Source organism: Verruconis gallopava, assembly GCF_000836295.1.
Source record: "Verruconis gallopava strain CBS 43764 unplaced genomic scaffold supercont1.17, whole genome shotgun sequence".
NCBI lineage: Eukaryota > Fungi > Ascomycota > Dothideomycetes > Venturiales > Sympoventuriaceae > Verruconis > Verruconis gallopava.
In genome coordinates, this window is record NW_015622153.1 from 407,527 (window position 1) to 427,421 (window position 19,895).

A 19,895-nucleotide genomic window follows, 5' to 3' on the forward strand; every position below is an offset into this window, starting at 1 on the left:
CCGTGTCTTGCGCGGTGGAAGCTGCCTTACAGCGACCATCTTAGACAACGTACAAATACATCGTCTCTGACTGTCGTCAATCTTCTCGTTATCACTCCCTTTCCGTGTGCTAATACTCCGCAATAATTCGAAACTATCAAAAATAGAAACGCACTGTACCATGCTGCAGCAAACAGGCAACCTGAGAGAAGGTGCGCACCAAGAGACACTTGCACTTTGAAGTAGCTTGCTAATGACAGTAGATGGCATCCATGTAGATATGGATCATCTAAAGAAGGGCGAAGTCAAGTAAGTCAGCCAAAAGTCACTGTCTTGTGATACTGTCAACGACCAGCTAACAGCCTTTCGACAGTCTCGGGACATCAATGTTAGTCTCGTATTCTTGGAGCGTTCAGAACAGCAACTGAAATCTACACAGTATGGCGATTAACTTCAAGGATGGTGTTATATTGGGAGCAGACAGCCGGACGACCACAGGCGCTTACATTGCAAATCGAGTGACCGACAAGCTCACCCGCGTTTCGGACACTATCTGGTGTTGTCGGTCAGGCTCCGCAGCAGACACACAGGCCGTGGCAGATATTGTGCAGTACCACCTTGGCATCTACGAAGTGCTTAACAATGAGCGACCAACCACGCAGACTGCAGCCGCCATCTTTCAAGAGCTATGCTACGAGAACAAAGATCAATTAAGGTAAGTTGTTTCGCACTGTCTAATTCTGGCCTTTAGCTAATTTAACCAGCGCTGGCATTATTATCGCAGGTTATGATGAAAAGCATGGAGGCCAAGTCTACTCGCTACCACTCGGTGGCTCCCTGCATAAGCAGCCTTATGCAATTGGTGGTTCGGGGTCAACATATATCTACGGTTTTTGCGATGCACACTGGAAAGAGAACATGACCGAGGAGGAGGGCATCGCTTTTGTCAAGGCAGCCTTGAGAGAAGCCATTAAGTGGGACGGCAGCTCAGGAGGTGTTATAAGAATGGTCGTGCTCACGGATAAGGGTGCCCAGAGACATCTGTATCTACCGGACACCGACTATACAAAGCCCGGAAAGCAGTAAATTAGACGGCATATACAAGGGCGTTTGGAGACACTGGCATGTGCGTTGCGATCACGGTGCAAAATGTACCCATATGAAGACAAAGGCTGGACGACAGTCCTGACACGGGCAGAATATTACGGCGCATTAGCAAACAGCTACAGGATGACAGTTTTTCTCATCAAACCTTGTCTGAGACGGATTTTCCATAGCTGCTGGGGTGAAGTCATACTCGCTTTTCCGTTTTCTGTCGAAAACGATCCAACTGTATGCCTGTTGATTGAAGGGTAGGCCTACAGACGTAGAGGAAAGGTTTCTAAAGCGAGTCTTGGACGAGCGTCACCTTTGAAGCCGAAGAACATTTTTCTCGGGACAGCTTGAGATCTTGCGTTACTACTGTTTTAAACCATGGGCAGAACCTGTACGGTCGAGGTTTGTACCTTTGAATATTCGCTAGCTCCGCAACTACACCTCCAAATTGTGTTGCTGACGATTAACTTGGAAAAATTCCCTTTGCTTGCTGCGTGCGTGAGCAACAAGCGATCTGGTCAATGAAAAAAGAACTTCTACTCTGTTACCGTCGTATCTGTTGCGCACGATTCAGACGAGCAGAGGAATAGCTCGGGGGGCTGTTCGTTAGCCTTTTATTTTATTTTAAATCAATAATTTTCCCTAGACGTGCATACGGAAACCTAAGTACTATCGACATCCCGTCCTAGATGCGTCTTAATTTTCGAATTTCGAGACACAATGTCTCCGAAATCGTATTAACTATCAAAACGCGGTACCACGGGCCAAAAGAGTATATATGACGGCACGGGTATGGATCGCTTAGAAAGGTGCTCCATCCTTGGTTCTGTTCTCTCCATTCTGTTCCACCAAGCCCAGGGCTCGGGTCTTATCGCGCTCTGGACTGCAGAGCCGATACGTGTTCGACATGAGATAGGAAGTCTTGTGATGCCCGTTATCACTGCTCTATCAAGATCGCATGCGCCGTCATTCAAATCAAACAGACACTGCAAGGACCTGGAGAAAGGTAAAAATACCAAAAAAAAACTCCTGCTCAAGTCGTTGTCCGGTGATTAGAGGAGAAGATTCGTGAGAGAGCAAAACCAGACACGGGGTGTTGCAAAAACTCTTCATCATCACGCACGACTTAAACATTAGCTAAGGTAGGTGCTTCGCTTTTTCTAACAGCGAAACGAGGATCTGAACGTGATCCACTTCGGATGATGTCTTGAAACACAGATTCTAGACGCAAGCCATGCAGCCAATGGCTTGATGCTCGTCTGCACATTTGCAAACCGCGCAGGAACGAGTCGCGCAACCCTTGCCAAAAGCTCCTATATATATGCATGCCAGTCGCCCCCAACATTATCTTAGAGCCAAGCCGGTTTTTTTTTTCTCAATTTCCCGAGAAAAGGCAAAGACTTCAGCTTCTCTGCAGAGTGAATCCTAGCTCCCTTAGAAAAATGCAAGGAGAACGGTACAGGTACAAGAAGCTTGCGAAAGAAGATTCAGAGATTCGGCTGCTACACTTGCATGCTGGGTCTTGGCAGGACCAACTCTCCAGCCACTTGGAACACGTTCAGCTCAGCCAGAACACTAGATATGAAGCACTGAGCTACGTCTGGGGAGATCTAAATTCAGTCTGTACTATTCTGTTAGACGACTGCGAGTTCGAGATAACTAAGAACCTGGGAGCGGCACTACGCCGGCTTCGCAAAGAGAACGAGGAGCGCGTCCTATGGGTTGATCAACTTTGCATTAATCAGGTCGACGAAGTAGAGAAATCAACGCAAGTTGCACTGATGCCCCAGATATTTAAGAATTGTGTTGAAGCAGTGTTTTGGCTGGGGGAGATCCAGACTACCGCTAAGCCAGGGATGGAATGTCCCATAGACGTTGCTAATGGGCCGTGAGTTACGGTATATATCGGCGGACTAGACAGAGGAGGCTGACTGTAAACAAGGAATGCACAAGATGGTATTGCCGTAGCATTGGACATCATTCGACAACTCGAAAGTGGAGATCATCTTCGCGACATGGCTTGTTTCCAGGTCGTCGAGGACAAGACAATCACCGTCTCTCCCACCTATATGACTGGTCTGGCGACCCTACGTCAAATCATGACACTGCCGTATTGGGAAAGGATATGGATTGTACAAGAAAACATCCTTCCGAAACGGGGAACGGTGGTTCTCGGGTCGTGCTCAGCACCGTGGACGAGCTTCGCTAACGCTGCGGCAATGTGGACCAAGCACGTTTGGCATTGTTGCCGACAGCTTGCAGACTCTCTGCCGCTCGAGGCGAAGGACATCTTGCTGGATTTCACGAAGAAATTAGCACCGCTCATGACCATCGCACGATCCACGAACGGTTCAAATGTCTGCCTGTTCGATGTCCTTCAACAGACACGTAACAGAAAGGCTACAAAAGGTTGCGACAAGGTGTTTGCTGTCATCGGTCTGGTGACCGACTGGCTTGAGGCCGCTCCCATCCTGCCCGATTACACACTTGACGAATTTCAAGTCTACAGCATGGTCGCAGAGTATTTCATCAACTCCAAGCCGAGATCGCTTCGCTTCCTGATGGGCAACCATTTGCGCCGACCGCAATTCCCGTCGTGGATGGTGGACTGGGCCGCGGAGGATCATTCTCCGTATCCGTATGAGCTAGGCTGGGGAGAGAGGTTCTACGGGTTCTACAACGCATGTCTGGGGCGGCCGGTCGTTGCAAAAAGGCACAGCGCTTCCGTGATGCTGTTCAACGGCTTCACGGTGGATGAGGTGCACGCAGTGGGTGATTCAATGGAGGTTCATGACTGGAAAAGCGCGGTTCCTATTTACGACTCGTGGTACAGACTGACCGAAGTTGACACGCATCCTGCTAAGCCATACATTGCCGGGGGAGATGTGGAAAATGCGCTGTGGCGCTGTGTGACTGGCAATGTTTACGGCGAGACACTGGCACCTACATATCGGAAGGCCGTAGCGGAAGATTTTGCGTTATACAAGAAGTTCGAACGAGAGATGAGAGAGGCCAAGGAGGGTCAATGGATACTGAGCGATGAGTTACTTCCGTTTATGCTGGTGATACCAGCATCAGCGAGGAATAGGCGCCTGTTCATCACGAAGAGAGGATACATTGGAATGGGTCCGCTTGCGACGCAGGTGGGTGACATTGTACACGTGCTCCTGGGCAGTCAGATCCCGTTTGTCAGCCGCAAATCAGCAGTGTGCCTCGAGGACGAAGTCAATGAAGTGGAGCTGCCAACATTCTCATTTGTGGGCGAATGCTACGTGCATGGCGTAATGGAGGGAGAGATCATTCTCGAGGGAAGTTTAGAGCAAGAGACCATAGCTTTCTGCTGAAGAGAAATCCACTCGAGTGCTAGAATTCGTCGCCGTACTCGTCTCAACAAGCCGAATGTCAACACGTTCGGACGAGGCGTTGTTAGCCAGCAGTGGTTTGAAATCGGGGACGTCGGACCACGTGGGGAAGCTAACTGATCTAGCTAGGGCAGTGCCAAATGTCAAAGGACATGCAAAGAGCGGCTGGTTTCCACAGGCATCGCAAACGCCGGAAGACTTAGTTGGTTTTGTGATAGATAATACACTTCGTATTGGCTGATGAAGGCATTGCTTCGGAGGGCGGGGCAAGTGAGAGAGATGGCATGTTCAAAAAGGACAGCTATCATGACATGGGAGCTTCCTCGAACCGGCGGAGGAAAGAGGGCAAAGAAATAAGGTCTTTGGCTCTGCTGCTTTTGCCTGACGCAATGCTAGCCTTCACAAGCAGTGAAAGCGCGGGTTCGTGGCGCCGGTCGATCTGCACGTTCAGGGTCGGAATGATGGGTAGGGCCCGAAAAAATCAGCCAGCTCAGGGATAGGCTGGGCAATGCCGCTGACATGTGTGCAACTCAAGCTCCGATTGACGTTGAAAGGCTGCACTCTGGATGGCAGCTAGCACCTCGCATGTTAGCTGCTTCTCGGCATTTGCGACCAGCGGAGTTTCGCAAGCAGGAGAACGGTCGGGAGAGGCGAAGAGTGGATGAATCGGTCTGGCTGGCGAGGGGGAAGATTGGGCTAATGATGTGCGTCGCTGCACGCACGCCGCGGGGAGTGGCAGAGTCGGACTGGAGTGACGAAATGGCAGCGTGCACATGCGGGCGAGCAGGTGCGCGTGTACAGAGCAGACAGGGTGAAGAACGGTAGCGGAAAAGCATGCGACGAACGCGCGCATTGGTTAGGAAGGCAAACACGCGAAGACGAAGACAAGAAGGCTGGGAAAAGTATCGTGGTGACGAAGGGAGCGCACGAAGTCCAGGAGCGGTGCGGTGGCAGGGGCCAGGCGGACGGTTCGGGGCATGGCCTGGATTGACGCGCGGCTGGGTGGCCCGTCTGCTGCCGGGAGCGGCTTGCGACCAAGCGGGCGCTGGACGGCGGAGAGCAGTGGGTGCGTGCGAGTGCGTTGGAGGTTGCGCGTGTGTGCGCGAGTGGTTGTGAGAGCGCGCCTGCGCTCTTGCCCGGCCCCTCGCCGCCCCGGCCCTGCGTCTGCCTCTTCTTCTTCTGCTTCTTTGCCTGTTCCCAGCCTAAAGCCGCCGGTCCCATTGGCTCTCAAACGGGTGCAGAGGCCCGGCGGCACGCCAAGAACACACAGCACAACCCAGCACAGCCCAGCACAGCACAGCACGCACGGCACGGCCCAGCTCAGTCCAGCAGTTCCGGTCGTCTCCCGTCACCACCGTCACCACCACCACCACCACCACCACCACACCCTCCACACCCACCATCCACCGCCGCCGCTGCTGCTTGCGTGCGAACCTGCAGTCAATCGACCCAGGCGCCAGCTATGAGCCCGATCCGAGTAAGTCTTCTTCCTACTTCCTCTCCTTTCCATTCTTTTCCCGCTCGCAACCGTTTCGTCCGTATCCTGGACGCTTTTGCAACCGCCTTATCTCTGTCCGCCCGTCCCTGCGCCCACCTCGCACTTCCCTCTCACCCACTTCACACACAACCCAGACACCACACACTCTCAACCCTCCCCCCACAGGAGACGTGCACCAGACCTCAACGCCGACGCGCGTGCCGTGCTCCCAGATCGCACTTTTCTCAGCCCGTCCAAGTGACTTGGAACTCGTCTGTGGCGCACTCCAGAGCTTGATGCGCGCCACCCGGTTCCATGCTTCTGCCGCGTCGGGTGAGGTGAGAGTTGCTTCTTTCGTCCCGACAATGACATACGCGAAATCCACTCTGTTCTCCCACCCGCCCACGCTCCTGCACCTAGGAATTGCGCCTAGCCCAAGCACTGAGCCGCTAACTTCTACCCCTCGAACGCAGGAAACCACTCGTCCGACTCCGACAGCCTGCTAAGACGCTGGGATGACTTCGATTGTGGTCAGCGAGGTCCACCACCACCTGCCCTACGCCCATCCGCATCATCAACACCTCCACGACGTTAGGACCTCCAATCTCCCCCACCACCCTTACAAGCACTCGACTCAGACGAATGCGCCGCCAGCTGCTCACCACTCCAGTACCGGCTCGTCGATGGATACCCCCATGATCGAAGCTGCCTCGCACGAGCCGTCTTCAAACGAAGCACCTTCTCAGCCTCCACCATCCTACAGTGCTAGCCTGGCACCTCCGCCGTCAGCAGACGCGCACCATGGATCCATGAACCCGCCGCGGAGCCCAAGGTTCAAGGGCCAGTTGCACTCGACCCCGCGCGCTTTCGAAGCGCTCCCCACCCGCTTCGCGCCTTCCTCGACATCCTCAGCGCATCCCTCGCCACATACCGCTCAACCTTCGTTGGTCGCCGCCCCCCACTCGCCAGCAAAAGTCAAGGTAAAGAGCTTGTCGCACATCCAGAGCTTCGTGCTCGACGAGCATAACCCGCTCTCCCAAGCCGGCTCCCGCCTAGCACGGCAAAATGCAACGGACACACCCCCCCAGTATGAGATTTCAGAGATGCCTGTCACTGACATCATCGAAATGGTCGCTGGCCTGCTCACAAAGATCACCACGACGAACGACAAGCAGCACCAGCATCTACATCGTCAGATCCCTCCCCCAGATGGCACCGTCCACATGAGCCCCCAAACAACAAGTGTGCTGGCTTTCCATGGAAAGAACGTGCCCACCATCTCAATTCTGAGCTACCTGAGCCGTATTCACAAGTACTGTCCAACCACGTATGAGGTCTTTCTCAGCCTGCTCGTGTACTTCGACCGCATGACGGAGCGAGTAAACGCAGGTCCATTGCAGAGCCTGAAGCAGCAGAGCCAGCACCTTGCTGATGCGGACGCTGCAAGCAAAGACGGTAGCAGACACAGCTCAGTGTCCTCGTCGACGTTGGCGCAAGAGTCGCGCGAAATCACCCAGCGTGAACAACAAGCCTCACAGACCACCCCACCTCCCTCAGGCTCACTCGGCCAGCAGTCGCAGCCTGTCTCGCACAGCTCTTCCCAGCATCCGGAGAGCCCGCCATCGCCGCCTCGGGTCGTAGCTGAACCGCAGCTTGTTGAGGAACCATATAATTTTTCTCATTTCTTCGTCGTAGACAGTTATAACATCCATCGCCTCGTTATCGCAGGTGTCACATGCGCCAGCAAATTTTTCTCGGATATCTTTTATACAAATTCGAGATACGCGAAGGTAAATATTTCTCTTACCTTTTTGTTTGTGTATCATGTTTTCGGACTTTACCCTTCCACAAAGCTCTTGCAAGGTATAGTTAGCTAACGACATTTTGTGAAAGGTTGGTGGCTTACCGCTCCCTGAGCTTAACCATCTAGAGCTTCAGTTCCTTCTCCTCAACGACTTCAGACTCGCTGTGCCCCTAGAAGAAATGGAGGCCTACGGGACTATGCTCGTCGAGTTCTACGCCAGGGAAGTGCTAGCCAACCAGAACTCTCTGCCAAGTCCGTCAGACGCGCTAGGCGTAGCTTGAACTGACATGGCTCCTCATGAGCTTGTGGACAAGTGCTCCTTCCGGAACGACGCTCGTGCTGCTGAGAGTGGAGAGCTTCCACATGAGACGGGCAGGACAAATATGCGACGCGGAAGCAACAGATGAGGATATCTATACGTGGGTTTTTTTTTCGGGCGGGGCCATGGCTGAGACGGCTATTTTACGAAACATCAATTTCACATATTTCTCTCGGAAGAAACAAGCAAATCAAAGCAAAGGACAACAGTAGACGCAAAGCATTGGTAGACTGGCAGGTGCAAGGAAAAGGAGGTTGGGGGTCGCATCCGCGTGACTCTCGCATGTTTTTCTTTATCCTTTTTGGCAGGATATACCCTTTTTGAAAGAGGTTATATTGGAACCCTACTCTCTCAACGTTTGCACACTTTTGCACGAAGGAGTGATAGGACTGGCCCTCTATTGCTTTGATTTGAGCCTTTACAGTGATACGATAGACTTTTATCTGGGTGAGGAGGTGACTTTCCAACATGGCGAAGGTTGATGGCGTTTTAATCGTTTGAATCTTTCTCTTAGTCGATGCTATTACTTTCTTCCGGAGAGATGGTTCGTCAGGGCTAGTAGAGCGAGTGTGTGAGGCGAGTGGCAGTGGAAAGAGGTTGGCAAAGGCAAGCTGGCAAAGATGCAGCTGCGTTCGGACAATGGAGACAACTTTTTACCTCTCTCACATCTCTGCGTTTCTCTCTGTTCTCTTTCTCGAATTTTTCATGGTCTCTCATTCAGGATTCGTAATGGTTGTCCGATTGATGTCAAAATTACGTCGGACGATCATCGTGGCGACTATGTCGCCGCAGTTGTCCTCGCGCCATATCGGTGATGTTTCGCTTACGTTCAATCCAGAAGGTGAATGTCAAGAGGGCTTCCATATGAATTGATCAAAGATCAATTGGACTTCCAGCCAGTATCATTCAAGGCCCGTGTTTCTCTTTCCCTTCGAGTCCGCTGTAAATGCAGTATATGAGAAGGAGGGAGATGGAGTCCCATCAAGATCATCGCGCGGTTACAAAAGGAAAGGCGTCAGAGGATTCGCATCAAAGGGCCATGTCGTGTCCCTCTTAACCATGCCCTGGCACGACTGGATCAAAGGGTGTGTTGAGTGCAGGGCTATCATCAAAACGCAGAGCGTTGAGAGTGACGGATAATAGCCGGATCACAAAGTACATGCGTTTTGTATACAATCATGGGCTTCCGGGACCAGGAATTCGTGTTAGAGTACACAGAAAGTTCCCCGATGCGCAATACGGCTTTCGTGTGTCGCGTTCGAGGAATCTGGCCAGACTTTTTTTCAGCCTTTCTCAGGCCATGCTTGGGTCAAGGCTGGACGCCTTGTGAGGCCTTGGCGCCTTCCTCGGGCATGCTGGTGATACGGTGATACCACCCGTCAATATACTTCATTCCGTGCTCCCCAGCTTGGGGTTCGATCTTACGCGAACCTGTCGCAATACAATTTGTTCTCGAGCCCGCGCCTTCACCCGTTGGGAAGCGCGCTTCAAGTCTACCCAGCATGGAGTTTATGGCGAATCTCCAGGGCGGCGTCGACGAGCTGAAGCCGTCCCTGTTCGGTACATATCAATCGCCGTCGCCGTCGCATATGGCTGGCCTTCCGTTCTCAACGTGCATCGCTAATTCGTGAGCCAGAGCTGCTGTCAGAACAGCAACTCTCCTCGTTGCTGCCACCCTCATTACGATATGTTCTCGCCGTCGCGACGCACCGTCATCCTCGCTACCTCCTTCGTGTCCTCAATTCCTTCGACGAGCTGTACGCCCTGCTCATGCTTGTGGTCGAGCGCTACTACCTGAAAACGTACGGGGGCTCCTTTACGGAGAACTTCTACGGCCTTAAGCGCGAACGCGTGCTGAGGGTGAAGGGAGGTGAGATACCCCGGGCTCAACTCGGCGCCGCGTCGCAAGTTCGCGAGACGCTCAAGCTGCGCAATAGCGATGTGTGGCGCAACCTTGCCGTGCTGGTCGGCTTGCCGTACATCAAGCGGAAGCTAGACGAGAGCTACGACATTCACGCTGCTCATTCGTCGGTGCTGGGGCCCCGGTTTCAGCAGGAGCAGCTGCCGAACAACGCGAGCCTCAAACAACGGTTCATGTACTACTACAAGTGGTTCCTGCGGAAGGTGTACCCTAGCGTCAACGCGGCGTACTACTTTGCCCTGCTCTCCTTCAACCTTGCCTACTTGTTCGACTCTTCCAAGTACGACTCGCCGTTCCATTGGCTTATCGGCACCAGGATACGGAGGATGGGCGAAGCAGATCACCGAGCCATCGCCGCCGCCACGCAATCGGCGAAGTTGCCCGCGGCCCGCCCGGGACAGTCCAACAGCATCTTCAGCAGGCGCACTATAACGCATGTCGTCGGACCGAAGCTTCTCGGCTCGCTACGCTTCCTGCTTCCCATGTCCATTTTCGCCTTGAAGTTCCTGGAGTGGTGGCATGCTTCCGACTTTGCGCGACAGCTGTCCCGTAAGGCTGCTGAGAACCTCGAACTGCCGCCGCCGATTATAGCTGGCCTGCTCGGCCCGGCGGCCAAGAAGACCGCTGCCGACGCCGAGAAGTCAGCGCCGGAGCCCACGAAACCGTCGCCGCCAATATCGTCGACTACCCTGCTCCCTATATTCACCGTCCCGGCACCATCTGCCGAGACTTCTGCGTCGTGTCCTGTCTGCTGTAATGAGATTGTCAATCCAACCGCCGCACCCTCGGGATACGTCTACTGCTATTCGTGTATCCACCGGTGGGTGGAAGGTACCCACGACAGACAGGAGGCATTCATGAACGGCGTTGGCGGCGATGAGGGTTGGGCTGATGAGGAGACTGGCGGAGCTAGCAGGGAAGGAAGGTGGGAGAGTGGCAAGGGGAGAGATCCTGTCACGGGACGAAGGATACTAGGAGGAACCGAACTGCTTAGACGTGTGATCATATAAAAACGAACGTTGGAAACGAACTGCGAGATCACGACACACACATAACCACATATTTCGCTGCTTCTCCTCGTCTTACCTCTCCTGCTTCTTAGTCGGCACGTTCATTGTTTGCTTCCAAAAGCTCGTGGTAGCGTCGACGATGTTTGCTCGTTGCAGTCATTATGCCACCCTCTGGCCATTTTGGACGGTTTGTGCACAACGTAGTGCACGGCCTTGTTGATCATATTAGGCATCCAGGGGCTGAAAAGTTTGAGCTGGAAGTCCTACACTGCATTAACAAGCGGCTTTAGCAACGCACCGGAAAAGATGTGCTTCGGGACACATGCACAATCTGTTATCTTGCTGTTTACGGAAGACGCTGAGGAAAACTGAGTCAGCATCGCTACTATTGCAAACTTGTTCTGCTGCCATCAACATTTGCGAATCGGTAACGACATATCTACTCCTGGATTTCATTGTTCGTCTCTTACCCCCACCCCTCTACGATGTAGGAGTTGCAAATCAGATCTGGCGGTCTACGACGCTTCGAACGAGATGGATAGACGTAAGAGAGAAGACAGGCTATATCGACGTCAAATATCATCTTGGCACTCTAAAAATGCTTATTTTTTTTTCTTTCCCATTTTGCAATGTCGCCCAACAACCTGCGCCTTGGCTGGAGAGTTCTCCGAGAGATCACTTCGTGGTGGGAGACGCGAACGCATGTGACGCCCGCACCGTTTCCACTTTTGCTAGTCCGTATGTTTCTTGCCTGGGCGGTATCAGCAGCTCAGGCCAAGCGCGGCGCTCCGTCTTCCTAATCTTGAAGTTTATTTTTTCATTCACACACCGGTGTGGGCAAGACGACACGTCTAAGCGTCGGATAAGGAATCAGCACCTCCGTTGAAACGAGTCTAGCTTTCATGCCGGACACGGTCGCTGCCCACGGCGTGTAGACTGTTCTGGTGTAAAGGCTGCGCACTCGGCGCCCGGGTCGACGTCCTGGTGTACAACGTCAAGAACGTACCCATTCCAGTGCAGAGCGTTGTGCGTGTCGAGACGTAGGACGAGGCTCCGGTCGAAAGCCTGGATGTCTACGTCTGCGTTGAGCACGTAGCTTTCAACGAGCAAACCGATACGTAGGCTGACGTGTAGGGAGTTGCACCAGGGCTCAAGGTCTTAATTTTGTAGTGCGTCGACAGCGCCGGCAAACCGATCACGATCGTCACGGTTCTTGCACCCGTTGCTGTCGCTGTGTGAGCACTCAATCCTACCAACAGCATGATGGTCATTGTTTTCGTCGCATATGCTAGCATCACACCATCAATCTCGATGGCACAACTCCCCGACGTCGTGTGGCTTGTGTAGCTGCTGTTGTCCGGAGGAAGACTAATCCTCGTGGTGGAGGAGACATATGGCTGCGAAACGCCGATGGCCTCCTAGACAATCGAACCGTTTGTGAAATGGCTTGTGTGCGGGCTACTTCCTGGAGGCAAAGTTGATGTAGCAGTTAATGTGCGATAGCTTCCCGTTTCGCCAACCGTCAGGACCATGTAGGAACCTGATGCACCAAAGCTGGTGTGGCCACTACTGCCGGGAGTTAAAGTCGAGGTCGCAGTTGTGGTTAGATTAGTTTTGTGATACCGATTTCTTGACGTATCGTAAACCCGGACGTTGCTGTATCTCTCGTGAATGTGCAGGCGCCCGAGGAAAGCCTTGGGTTCGAAGTGATAGTTGTGTACCCGGCCGCTGTTCTACAGACGACCGAAACAGTTCCGTCTTCCGTCTGAGTTGACATGTGCGCCAACGCGGTCTGCGAGAGGGTACTACCCGCTCCGTGTCTTGTATGCTCATGCACAACAGGTTGCACAGCTGCACGTCAATGTGTTTGCTCCAAATGGGGAGTCCATCGTCAATTCAGATGGTAACGTCAATGCAAATTATCTTATGCTGCTCTCTCGTGCCGTCGTGAAGGCACCAACCTTCAACGCATGGGAATCAGAAGAATAAGCTGCCGCAGCAGTTGATATTGAGCAGTATCTATGAAGTTACATTGAATGGAAGCGTATTGAACCAATTTTAACGTCAGTTCGTTTCACACAGGAGGAGTTAGAGGACTGTAGCCCAATCACGACGTCTTGGATTTTGAAGGTCTCAGCTGAGAAGGCGCAATTTCGCCCTTGTGCTCTGAGCCAAATCACAGAGCACATTCCTTTCAAATTCTGCAGAAATGTGTGACATTTTTAGCTGCTCATGTCCATTCTAGTATAAATTATGTTGCATGTTCAAATACCTTGACAACATGGACTTGCATTGGTTTCTTGTGGATATACTATAGTTACACTGTAACGCCGTCTGCTCGATTGCTATAATGATTTGACTTCTGGCTCGACCAATCCCAAGTTCAATGTTTTAGCCGTCAGATAAAGCAATGAAGGTATTCTACTTCGTAGAAAAAAAAAACGAAGAAAAATTGGGACATGGATGTTTCCCAGCTATTCTTTACATTTGCACGTCCGGCATCTTCATCTGGAAATCTTCTTCGTCATCATCTATGTTGAGCAAAGAAACACCACCTAACTCAGCATCGTCCACATCATCCGTATTGATGCCAGCCTCTTCATATTCGCGCGCACGAATCAATTCCTCAAGTTCCCTGAGAGGGTCTTTCCTCTTAGGCTTTAGAGGCTCACCCCCACGTCGAGGATCGGGTTTGAGTCGCTCTTGCTTGAGGGAGTCGCTAATGGAGCGGCCTTTAGCATATCCAAGAGTGCTATAGCTCGACGCACGGGCATGGCTTCTCAAGGTAGCGGGAGTAGTTTTCTGGTGGTGATTTACAGTCCCAAGGGATGCTTTAGCCTTGGTTGCAGCAGTCGGTGCAGCGTAAGAAGGAGCGGTCCTGGTTGGCTGGGAAAGGGCTGATGCGGCTGCTCGAGACGTAATTGTGTTCAGCGAGCGGGAATCTTGTTTCAAAGCGAAAGACTTCGTTTGCGGTAAATCTTCGTCTGAATCCGGCTCTCTCAGATCTTCCAAGGTCTTTCTGTAGAATTCCTCGTCGTTCTTGTTCATTTGCAGCCTTTCTCTTTCACGCAATTGCTCCTCTTTCGCCTCCTCCTGGGCCCCCTTTTGAGCATAGAACTCGATCCATCTTGCAGTTTCGAAGTTTCCAGTCTTGAGAATGGAGAAATCAACCTTGTCCCACTCGTCGTCGGAAGCTTTATCTGGCAGTGCTGATGGATGCGTTAATCCCTCAAGTCTAGTTTGTCGACTCAACTGAACTTACGATTTGGCCGGGGAGGTATGTATTGTATCTCCTCATTACTCCAGTCGATCTCTTGTCCCGCTTCTTTGACTTCCTTGTGGATCTGGATTCGAGAGCGACCAACTGTTCGTCGCTGTGTCTTCTCCGGTGACGGACCGAAGTTCTTTGGTGCAGGAGTTTGAAAAGCGTTTGCCTTGGCATTGGTAGTTTTGAAGCCGAGAGCTGGTCTGTCACGAGCTACATGCAGTCAGCTCCGTTACCTTTCGCGCTTTCTGGCTTCTCCTTACGAGCTGGAGTTTGGAACAAGTTCTTATCCGCCTTGCCAAGCTGTTGCTTGCCTCCTAAATTTTTGCCATTCGTACCCAAGGCGCTTTTCCCAAAAACTTCGACTCTATTTTCATCGTTCAAGGCAACCTTGAAAGGTGTTTTGGGCGCACGATTGCCAGGTGTCTTCGCGGAGAAGCCTTGCACGCCCTGATTCAGCGGTTTGGCGGCCGCAGCAGTCTGACGAGCGTGTACAGCATTTTCTTGATCTGCGCGTGCTGCGAGCATGATTTTCGAGCGACTTCGTCGTTGTCACATCGGTCGCGTAGGCTTTTTGGACAGCAGGACAGCAGGACAGCGACGACAGACGTCGAGGCAAGGAGTTCGTAAACAAATGGGTTGGCCGGGGGATAACCCTGCAGCTCCTCAGGTGGGGCGCCCGTGACCGCCGCTTCCGATCTTCCAAACGCACGTCCCTGTCACCCTATCCGCACCCAATAAGTTATGTCTCGAAGCCAGGCCGTCTCTTTGCTTTAAGGGACCACAGTCAACACCACACCAACACACTCGCCCAAAAACTAACCCCGACCCCCCACAACTTGCTACATCCTCTTGGCCACCTTGCACATAGTCTACGCAACCTCTGTTTTCTCACGACAGCCCTAAACATGGATGCCATCAAGAAGGTGAGCTACACTACCCCTCCAAATTCACTGCCTAGGTCAGCACATGCCTATCATGAAGCTGCGAAGCGCATCTGTGCAACCCTTCGTTGTATCAAAGTGGTAAATCCGGAGCTAACGCTGAATTGTAGAAAATGGCCGCTCTCCGCGTCGAAGCCGACGAGTCAGCGGCACTCGCTGAGGAGCTGAAGGCAAAGGTCAAGCAGCTCGAGCAGGAAAACTTGGCAAAGGAGCAGGAAATTACATCTCTCACCCACAAGAATCAGGTACTAGAAGCCGAACTCGAAAAGGCCGAGAACAGGATCAAGGAGCTCAAGGTGGCCGCCGACGAAGGTGGTACCGCAACAAGCCACAACGAGAACCTGACCCGTAAACTGCAGGTGCTTGAAGAGGAAGCCGAGCAAGCAGATCGAACCTTGAGGGAGACGAACGAGAAGTATGTTGCAATCCTCTCCTGCCTTAGTTGGGAGTCTTTGCCCTTTTCTGCAATTCGCACGAGCAACGCTAACTAGAACTTCGTGTGATTAGACTCCGCCAGACTGATGTCAAAGCTGGCCACTACGAGCGTAAAGTGCAGGCTCTAGAGCAATCTAACGCCCAGTGGGAGGCTAAGTTCGAAGAGATGGCCAAGAAATATGCAGATACGAAGAAGGAGCTGGACGATTTTGTTGCAGAAATCGGTACCATCTAAGCCTCGACTGCACAATATGCATAGTTATCTGGTTTCATTGCATCTTCGTCTAATTTGCTAAATTTTTCTTTGTTTTTGCAGTGGAGTTCAATCCCTCCGGTGCGATTCAGAGCTCGACCGCCTCGAAGGCACTGATCTAGCGGTGTGGCAATGGCGATAGGAGAACTGAAGAGAAGGTAGTGTTGGCTCGTCATGTGCCGCTGATAGTGGATTTTGTGGTAACAACCCCTTGAAAACACCTACAATTTCCTGCGACGCAGTGTGTGGAGTTATGGTTTAGGCGGTATAAAAGGGCCTAGTAGAAGAGGATTCCCCTAACGCGTAGCTCAAAAATACTAAAAAAAAAGAGAAAACCCTCGTCTCAATCCGGGTATCATTGATCTCATAAAAGTTACAAATATTACTTGCGTGACTTCCTTGACAATGCGTGCGCTTTACGCTTGGCTCGTTCGCGTGCTCGGTTGAGTTTTCTGACCTCCTTGCTCTCATACCTAAAGTTACGGCTCTTCTTGCGCTTAGGTTTCTCGCTTACCAGCTTGTTCTTCGACCATAGCCGCTTGGTTTTCTTTTCTGGGGCCACAGCTTCGGCTCTTGTGCCTGATTCTTGACTGCTCTCTTCTTCGCTGCTTTCAGTCTCTTGTTCCGAGCCCTTATAAGCTTCCATCCCGTCTCTTGTGATTTCAACTGCCTCAACAGTGACAGTAGCATATTGGTCCTCATCAACATATTCCTCGTCTTTGCTTTCGACGGGTGCTTCAACATCAAACCCACCCCAACTGTCGTCCCTCTCGGTGTCACGGTCGTCGTCTTTATCATCGTCTTCCCCACTTTCGTCTCCTGTACCATTCAAAATCTTCATACTATCATTGATAGCCTTGACATGATCCTCCAGCTGTTGCTGCCGTTGTCTTCTTAGCTTAGGGTAGTATTGTTAGCTAAGTATGCCAGCTATTAACAAAGCATGCCGTACCTCAATTCTCTCTCGTCGCTTCTCCTCTTTCTCTTTCTTCAGTGCAATCTCTTGTGCATGCTTTATTCGTGCTAGCTTGCGCTTGTGAAATCCCGTCAAGTACTCGTGCCGTGCTACAGGATCGAAGACTACTTCCTGGACCACTGAAGTTTTGCGACGCTTGGATGGTGGTGGCATGTCAAAACCGGTGGATTTTGATTGTGCAGACGATATGTGTCTGAATGTAAGATACAAATTGAAAGAGCCCCAGTAGACTTCTCTATCTAACTGCGTCCCGTGTATCCTTGAGTTCCGATGAATTTTTTTTTGTTTTATTGAGAAATCGTTGTTCTGCGAGTCATTGCGATTCCAGGGTCTGGATGGGCCTTGTCATGCCGCTTTCAGCTTTTTTGACGACGACCTCATGTTTGTCGCCATCTGGATTTCTTCGATTTGATACAAGAATCAAGCTAGTCTAAAACAAAAAATTAACCACCTGCAAGGATTCACGGGGATCGTAGTCGATAGTTCAACGGATTCGAACGAACTAGCCAGAGCGATGCTATTGCGTTCATAATGGCAGACAACAGTGTACCTTCACCGCGTAAGCGAGCACACGACGAAGCGTCAGACGACTCTTCAGACGATGATTTTGGACCCGCGATCCCTTCATCTGCGCCCGCACCTAAGAAAAGGAAGAAACTCCCCTATGAGAAGCTTTACATAGCAGCCCTTCCCGCATCTCCTCGATACAGCAAATCGCTTATGCACAAAGAGCAACTGTCTTATGTGAACTTTACACCGTCCACCGACTTCTTAATCACAAGTTCGATAGACGGTACAGTCAAATTTTGGAAGAAGGTACCGAATGGTATAGAATTCGTGAAAGAGTTTAGGGCACACAATGGCGAGATCAAAAGCGTTAGTGTCAGCGCTGATGGACGAAGCTATGCAACTGCGGGTATAGATGGGACGGTAAAGATATTTGATGTCGTCACTTTCGATCTCTTAGCCATGATACAATTCGATGATATGCCCAGCATTGTATGCTGGGTTCATAAGAAAGGAGCAAGTCTACCTCTTCTTGCGGTTGGCATGGCCGACAAAGCTGAAATACGAGTTTTTGACGGACGAGGGGAGAATCAAACGCCCCTTCATGTCTTGAAAAACTTACATCGAACTCCTGTTGCTACTATGGCATTCAACAATGAATACGACTGCGTAGTTTCGGCCGACGAAGGTGGTATGGTTGAATATTGGAGCCCTAGTAGCAACTACGAGAAACCCGACAACGTGTGGAGCATGAAGAGCTCCACAAGCCTTTTCGAATTCAAAAAGGCGAAAAGCGCACCTGTATCGATCATTATATCGCCTTCTGGAACATATTTTAGTACGTGACCACCTCTTGCAACTGCCAGGCGCTCCTACAATCACACATGCAATTTCTCATATCATTGAACTAACATAAGGATAGGCACATTCTCATTTCCTGATCGTAAAATTCGTATTTTCGAATTCGCAACTGGCAAGTTGTATCGAACATATGATGAAAGCCTTACTGCCATTTCGGAGATGCAACAGGCGGGCACCGCGCTCACGCAATTGGATGATCTCGAGTTCGGCAGACGGATGGCTGCAGAGAAAGAGCTTGAGAATCCGTTGATCAGATCCAAGATTAACGTCATATTTGACGAGTCGAGTAATTTTATTTTATACGGCTCATTAGACGGGATAAAGGTAGTCAATACCTTTACAAATCGCGTTGTCAGGTTGTATGGCCAAGAGGAGTCTTTTCGGGCTCTTAACTTGTCCTTGTAAGTGCCGGATGCCGTTGTCAGTATGAGAATTAACGCAATGCTGACTTTAACAGATATCAAGGTCAACCCCAACAAAAGAAGGTCGTCACCATAGAAATGGCAGCGAGTGCCAATCCTCTTCTAGCAGAGGCGGAGACACGTGACGCGATGCTCGTTACTACCGGAGCAGGAAAGGTACGCTTTTTCATGTTTACGAATGAGATGGATGTTTCAAAGTCAACGCGAGACGTACAAAACGAGAAGCCTCGCGAGCTAGGCAGTATGAAGATGCAGGACAAAAAAAACGAAGAAGGAGTCAGAAGTACTGCTGCTATCCTGCACACCACATATGGAGATATACATCTCAGACTATTTCCCGATGCGGCACCAAAGGCGGTAGAGAACTTCGTCACGCATGCGCGGAATGGCTATTATAACAACGTCATCTTTCATCGTGTAATACGGAAGTTCATGATCCAGACAGGAGACCCCATGGGCGATGGTACTGGCGGAGAAAGTATATGGGGTAAGAACTTTGAGGATGAATTCTCGAGCCTAAAACACGACAAACCGTATACAGTCAGTATGGCTAATGCTGGCCCGAACACAAACGGGAGTCAATTCTTCATCACAACTGAGAGAACACCGTGGCTTGACGGAAAGCATACGATATTTGGAAGAGCCGTACAAGGACTAGACGTCGTGCATAAGATTGAGAACGCAAGGGTTTACAAAGAGAAGCCCGAAGAAGACATCAAAATCATCAACATCTCTGTCTTGTAGCGCTCATGAGCGTGCCAAGTCAATTACTTGTTGACATCAATCTGAGCTGTTAAATGAGTATGGCTAATTTAATGACATAATCCATGCAAGCAATCAAGATCCTAGCTAGCCACATGAGCTCAGCAAAAACTAACTTGTGGCATACGGTATTGTGCATTTTGCATGAATTGTTAATCTGTGGTCAAACGAGTTCAACGCAGGCAAAGCTAGCATTTTCAACTTGCATGAAATGTAACAGAAGAGCAAGCCAGAGATTCTAGGACATGCTTAGAAAATATTGTTGTCTTGTGTAATACGCCCAAACCTGTACAACAGGAAACGCCAGCAACTTTACGGATTTACAGGGACAACATAGGGTTAAGGACCCATATCAAACATCATGTCTTAACTTTCAACGCCAACACCACGCTAAATTTGATTTTGAGACAGAAAGCACAAACGGCACATCCGGCCATTCTAATAATTTCTAGACTCTAGTTACGATTTTCCGCCATAGGTTTTGGCAAATCCAAATGTCAAGC

The 19,895-nt window shown here is 51.0% G+C and overlaps 8 protein-coding genes across 9 annotated transcripts; 6 read left to right on the forward strand and 2 right to left on the reverse strand.

The window, feature by feature from the left end:
* The first annotated feature begins 21 nt into the window (after window positions 1-21).
* PV09_05555 (proteasome subunit beta type-1) lies at window positions 22-1,686 on the forward strand. The gene is made up of 5 exons (XM_016359076.1): window positions 22-191; window positions 243-288; window positions 353-367; window positions 419-694; window positions 744-1,686. The coding sequence occupies exons 1-5, from the start codon at window positions 161-163 to the stop codon at window positions 1,063-1,065; spliced, it is 690 nt and encodes a 229-aa protein (XP_016213215.1). The 5' UTR covers window positions 22-160; the 3' UTR covers window positions 1,066-1,686.
* Window positions 1,687-2,428: 742 nt separating this feature from the next.
* Window positions 2,429-4,540, forward strand: PV09_05556 (uncharacterized protein). Its single transcript, XM_016359077.1, has 2 exons — window positions 2,429-2,962; window positions 3,017-4,540. The coding sequence occupies exons 1-2, from the start codon at window positions 2,517-2,519 to the stop codon at window positions 4,416-4,418; spliced, it is 1,848 nt and encodes a 615-aa protein (XP_016213216.1). The 5' UTR covers window positions 2,429-2,516; the 3' UTR covers window positions 4,419-4,540.
* Window positions 4,541-5,800: 1,260 nt separating this feature from the next.
* Window positions 5,801-8,703, forward strand: PV09_05557. 2 transcript variants are annotated; one of them, XM_016359079.1, is made up of 3 exons: window positions 5,801-5,913; window positions 6,387-7,703; window positions 7,807-8,703. In XM_016359079.1, the coding sequence occupies exons 2-3, from the start codon at window positions 6,429-6,431 to the stop codon at window positions 7,996-7,998; spliced, it is 1,467 nt and encodes a 488-aa protein (XP_016213218.1). In that variant the 5' UTR covers window positions 5,801-5,913; window positions 6,387-6,428; the 3' UTR covers window positions 7,999-8,703. The 2 variants fall into 2 exon arrangements, with proteins under 2 accessions (XP_016213218.1, XP_016213217.1); XM_016359078.1 differs by lacking the exon at window positions 5,801-5,913 and adding an exon at window positions 5,971-6,251.
* Window positions 8,704-9,437: 734 nt separating this feature from the next.
* On the forward strand, window positions 9,438-11,585 carry PV09_05558 (uncharacterized protein). The gene is made up of 2 exons (XM_016359080.1): window positions 9,438-9,596; window positions 9,673-11,585. The coding sequence occupies exons 1-2, from the start codon at window positions 9,539-9,541 to the stop codon at window positions 10,965-10,967; spliced, it is 1,353 nt and encodes a 450-aa protein (XP_016213219.1). The 5' UTR covers window positions 9,438-9,538; the 3' UTR covers window positions 10,968-11,585.
* Window positions 11,586-13,171: 1,586 nt separating this feature from the next.
* On the reverse strand, window positions 13,172-14,841 carry PV09_05559 (uncharacterized protein). Its single transcript, XM_016359081.1, has 3 exons — window positions 14,496-14,841; window positions 14,230-14,445; window positions 13,172-14,176 (listed from the first exon to the last, which is right to left on the reverse strand). The coding sequence occupies exons 1-3, from the start codon at window positions 14,758-14,760 to the stop codon at window positions 13,449-13,451; spliced, it is 1,209 nt and encodes a 402-aa protein (XP_016213220.1). The 5' UTR covers window positions 14,761-14,841; the 3' UTR covers window positions 13,172-13,448.
* Window positions 14,842-14,964: 123 nt separating this feature from the next.
* Window positions 14,965-16,236, forward strand: PV09_05560 (uncharacterized protein). Its single transcript, XM_016359082.1, has 3 exons — window positions 14,965-15,158; window positions 15,287-15,591; window positions 15,684-16,236. The coding sequence occupies exons 1-3, from the start codon at window positions 15,141-15,143 to the stop codon at window positions 15,844-15,846; spliced, it is 486 nt and encodes a 161-aa protein (XP_016213221.1). The 5' UTR covers window positions 14,965-15,140; the 3' UTR covers window positions 15,847-16,236.
* On the reverse strand, window positions 16,140-17,121 carry PV09_05561 (uncharacterized protein). Its single transcript, XM_016359083.1, has 2 exons — window positions 16,817-17,121; window positions 16,140-16,762 (listed from the first exon to the last, which is right to left on the reverse strand). Exons 1-2 carry the CDS (start codon window positions 16,991-16,993, stop codon window positions 16,247-16,249), a joined length of 693 nt encoding a protein of 230 aa, XP_016213222.1. The 5' UTR covers window positions 16,994-17,121; the 3' UTR covers window positions 16,140-16,246.
* A 116-nt stretch (window positions 17,122-17,237) lies between these two features.
* PV09_05562 (uncharacterized protein) lies at window positions 17,238-19,762 on the forward strand. The gene is made up of 3 exons (XM_016359084.1): window positions 17,238-18,185; window positions 18,270-18,609; window positions 18,666-19,762. The coding sequence occupies exons 1-3, from the start codon at window positions 17,372-17,374 to the stop codon at window positions 19,372-19,374; spliced, it is 1,863 nt and encodes a 620-aa protein (XP_016213223.1). The 5' UTR covers window positions 17,238-17,371; the 3' UTR covers window positions 19,375-19,762.
* Window positions 19,763-19,895: the final 133 nt, after the last annotated feature.

Excerpts from the sequence above, each read along its gene's own strand:
- PV09_05561 (XM_016359083.1), bottom strand. The coding sequence starts at position 16,993 with ATGCCACCACCATCCAAGCGTCGCAAAACTTCAGTGGTCCAGGAAGTA. Across the intron at positions 16,763-16,816 it reads AGCGACGAGAGAGAATTGAG|CTAAGAAGACAACGGCAGCA; the intron begins GTACGGCATGCT and ends TACTACCCTAAG.
- PV09_05558 (XM_016359080.1), top strand. The coding sequence starts at position 9,539 with ATGGAGTTTATGGCGAATCTCCAGGGCGGCGTCGACGAGCTGAAGCCG. Across the intron at positions 9,597-9,672 it reads GCTGAAGCCGTCCCTGTTCG|AGCTGCTGTCAGAACAGCAA; the intron begins GTACATATCAAT and ends TTCGTGAGCCAG.
- PV09_05559 (XM_016359081.1), bottom strand. The coding sequence starts at position 14,760 with ATGCTCGCAGCACGCGCAGATCAAGAAAATGCTGTACACGCTCGTCAG. Across the intron at positions 14,446-14,495 it reads CTTGTTCCAAACTCCAGCTC|CTCGTGACAGACCAGCTCTC; the intron begins GTAAGGAGAAGC and ends GACTGCATGTAG. Across the intron at positions 14,177-14,229 it reads CATACCTCCCCGGCCAAATC|CACTGCCAGATAAAGCTTCC; the intron begins GTAAGTTCAGTT and ends CGCATCCATCAG.
- PV09_05557 (XM_016359079.1), top strand. The coding sequence starts at position 6,429 with ATGACTTCGATTGTGGTCAGCGAGGTCCACCACCACCTGCCCTACGCC. Across the intron at positions 7,704-7,806 it reads CAAATTCGAGATACGCGAAG|GTTGGTGGCTTACCGCTCCC; the intron begins GTAAATATTTCT and ends ATTTTGTGAAAG.
- PV09_05555 (XM_016359076.1), top strand. The coding sequence starts at position 161 with ATGCTGCAGCAAACAGGCAACCTGAGAGAAG. Across the intron at positions 192-242 it reads AACAGGCAACCTGAGAGAAG|ATGGCATCCATGTAGATATG; the intron begins GTGCGCACCAAG and ends TAATGACAGTAG. Across the intron at positions 695-743 it reads GAGAACAAAGATCAATTAAG|CGCTGGCATTATTATCGCAG; the intron begins GTAAGTTGTTTC and ends TAATTTAACCAG.
- PV09_05562 (XM_016359084.1), top strand. The coding sequence starts at position 17,372 with ATGGCAGACAACAGTGTACCTTCACCGCGTAAGCGAGCACACGACGAA. Across the intron at positions 18,186-18,269 it reads GCCTTCTGGAACATATTTTA|GCACATTCTCATTTCCTGAT; the intron begins GTACGTGACCAC and ends ACATAAGGATAG. Across the intron at positions 18,610-18,665 it reads CGGGCTCTTAACTTGTCCTT|ATATCAAGGTCAACCCCAAC; the intron begins GTAAGTGCCGGA and ends TGACTTTAACAG.
- PV09_05560 (XM_016359082.1), top strand. Across the intron at positions 15,592-15,683 it reads TTGAGGGAGACGAACGAGAA|ACTCCGCCAGACTGATGTCA; the intron begins GTATGTTGCAAT and ends TCGTGTGATTAG.
- PV09_05556 (XM_016359077.1), top strand. The coding sequence starts at position 2,517 with ATGCAAGGAGAACGGTACAGGTACAAGAAGCTTGCGAAAGAAGATTCA. Across the intron at positions 2,963-3,016 it reads ATAGACGTTGCTAATGGGCC|GAATGCACAAGATGGTATTG; the intron begins GTGAGTTACGGT and ends ACTGTAAACAAG.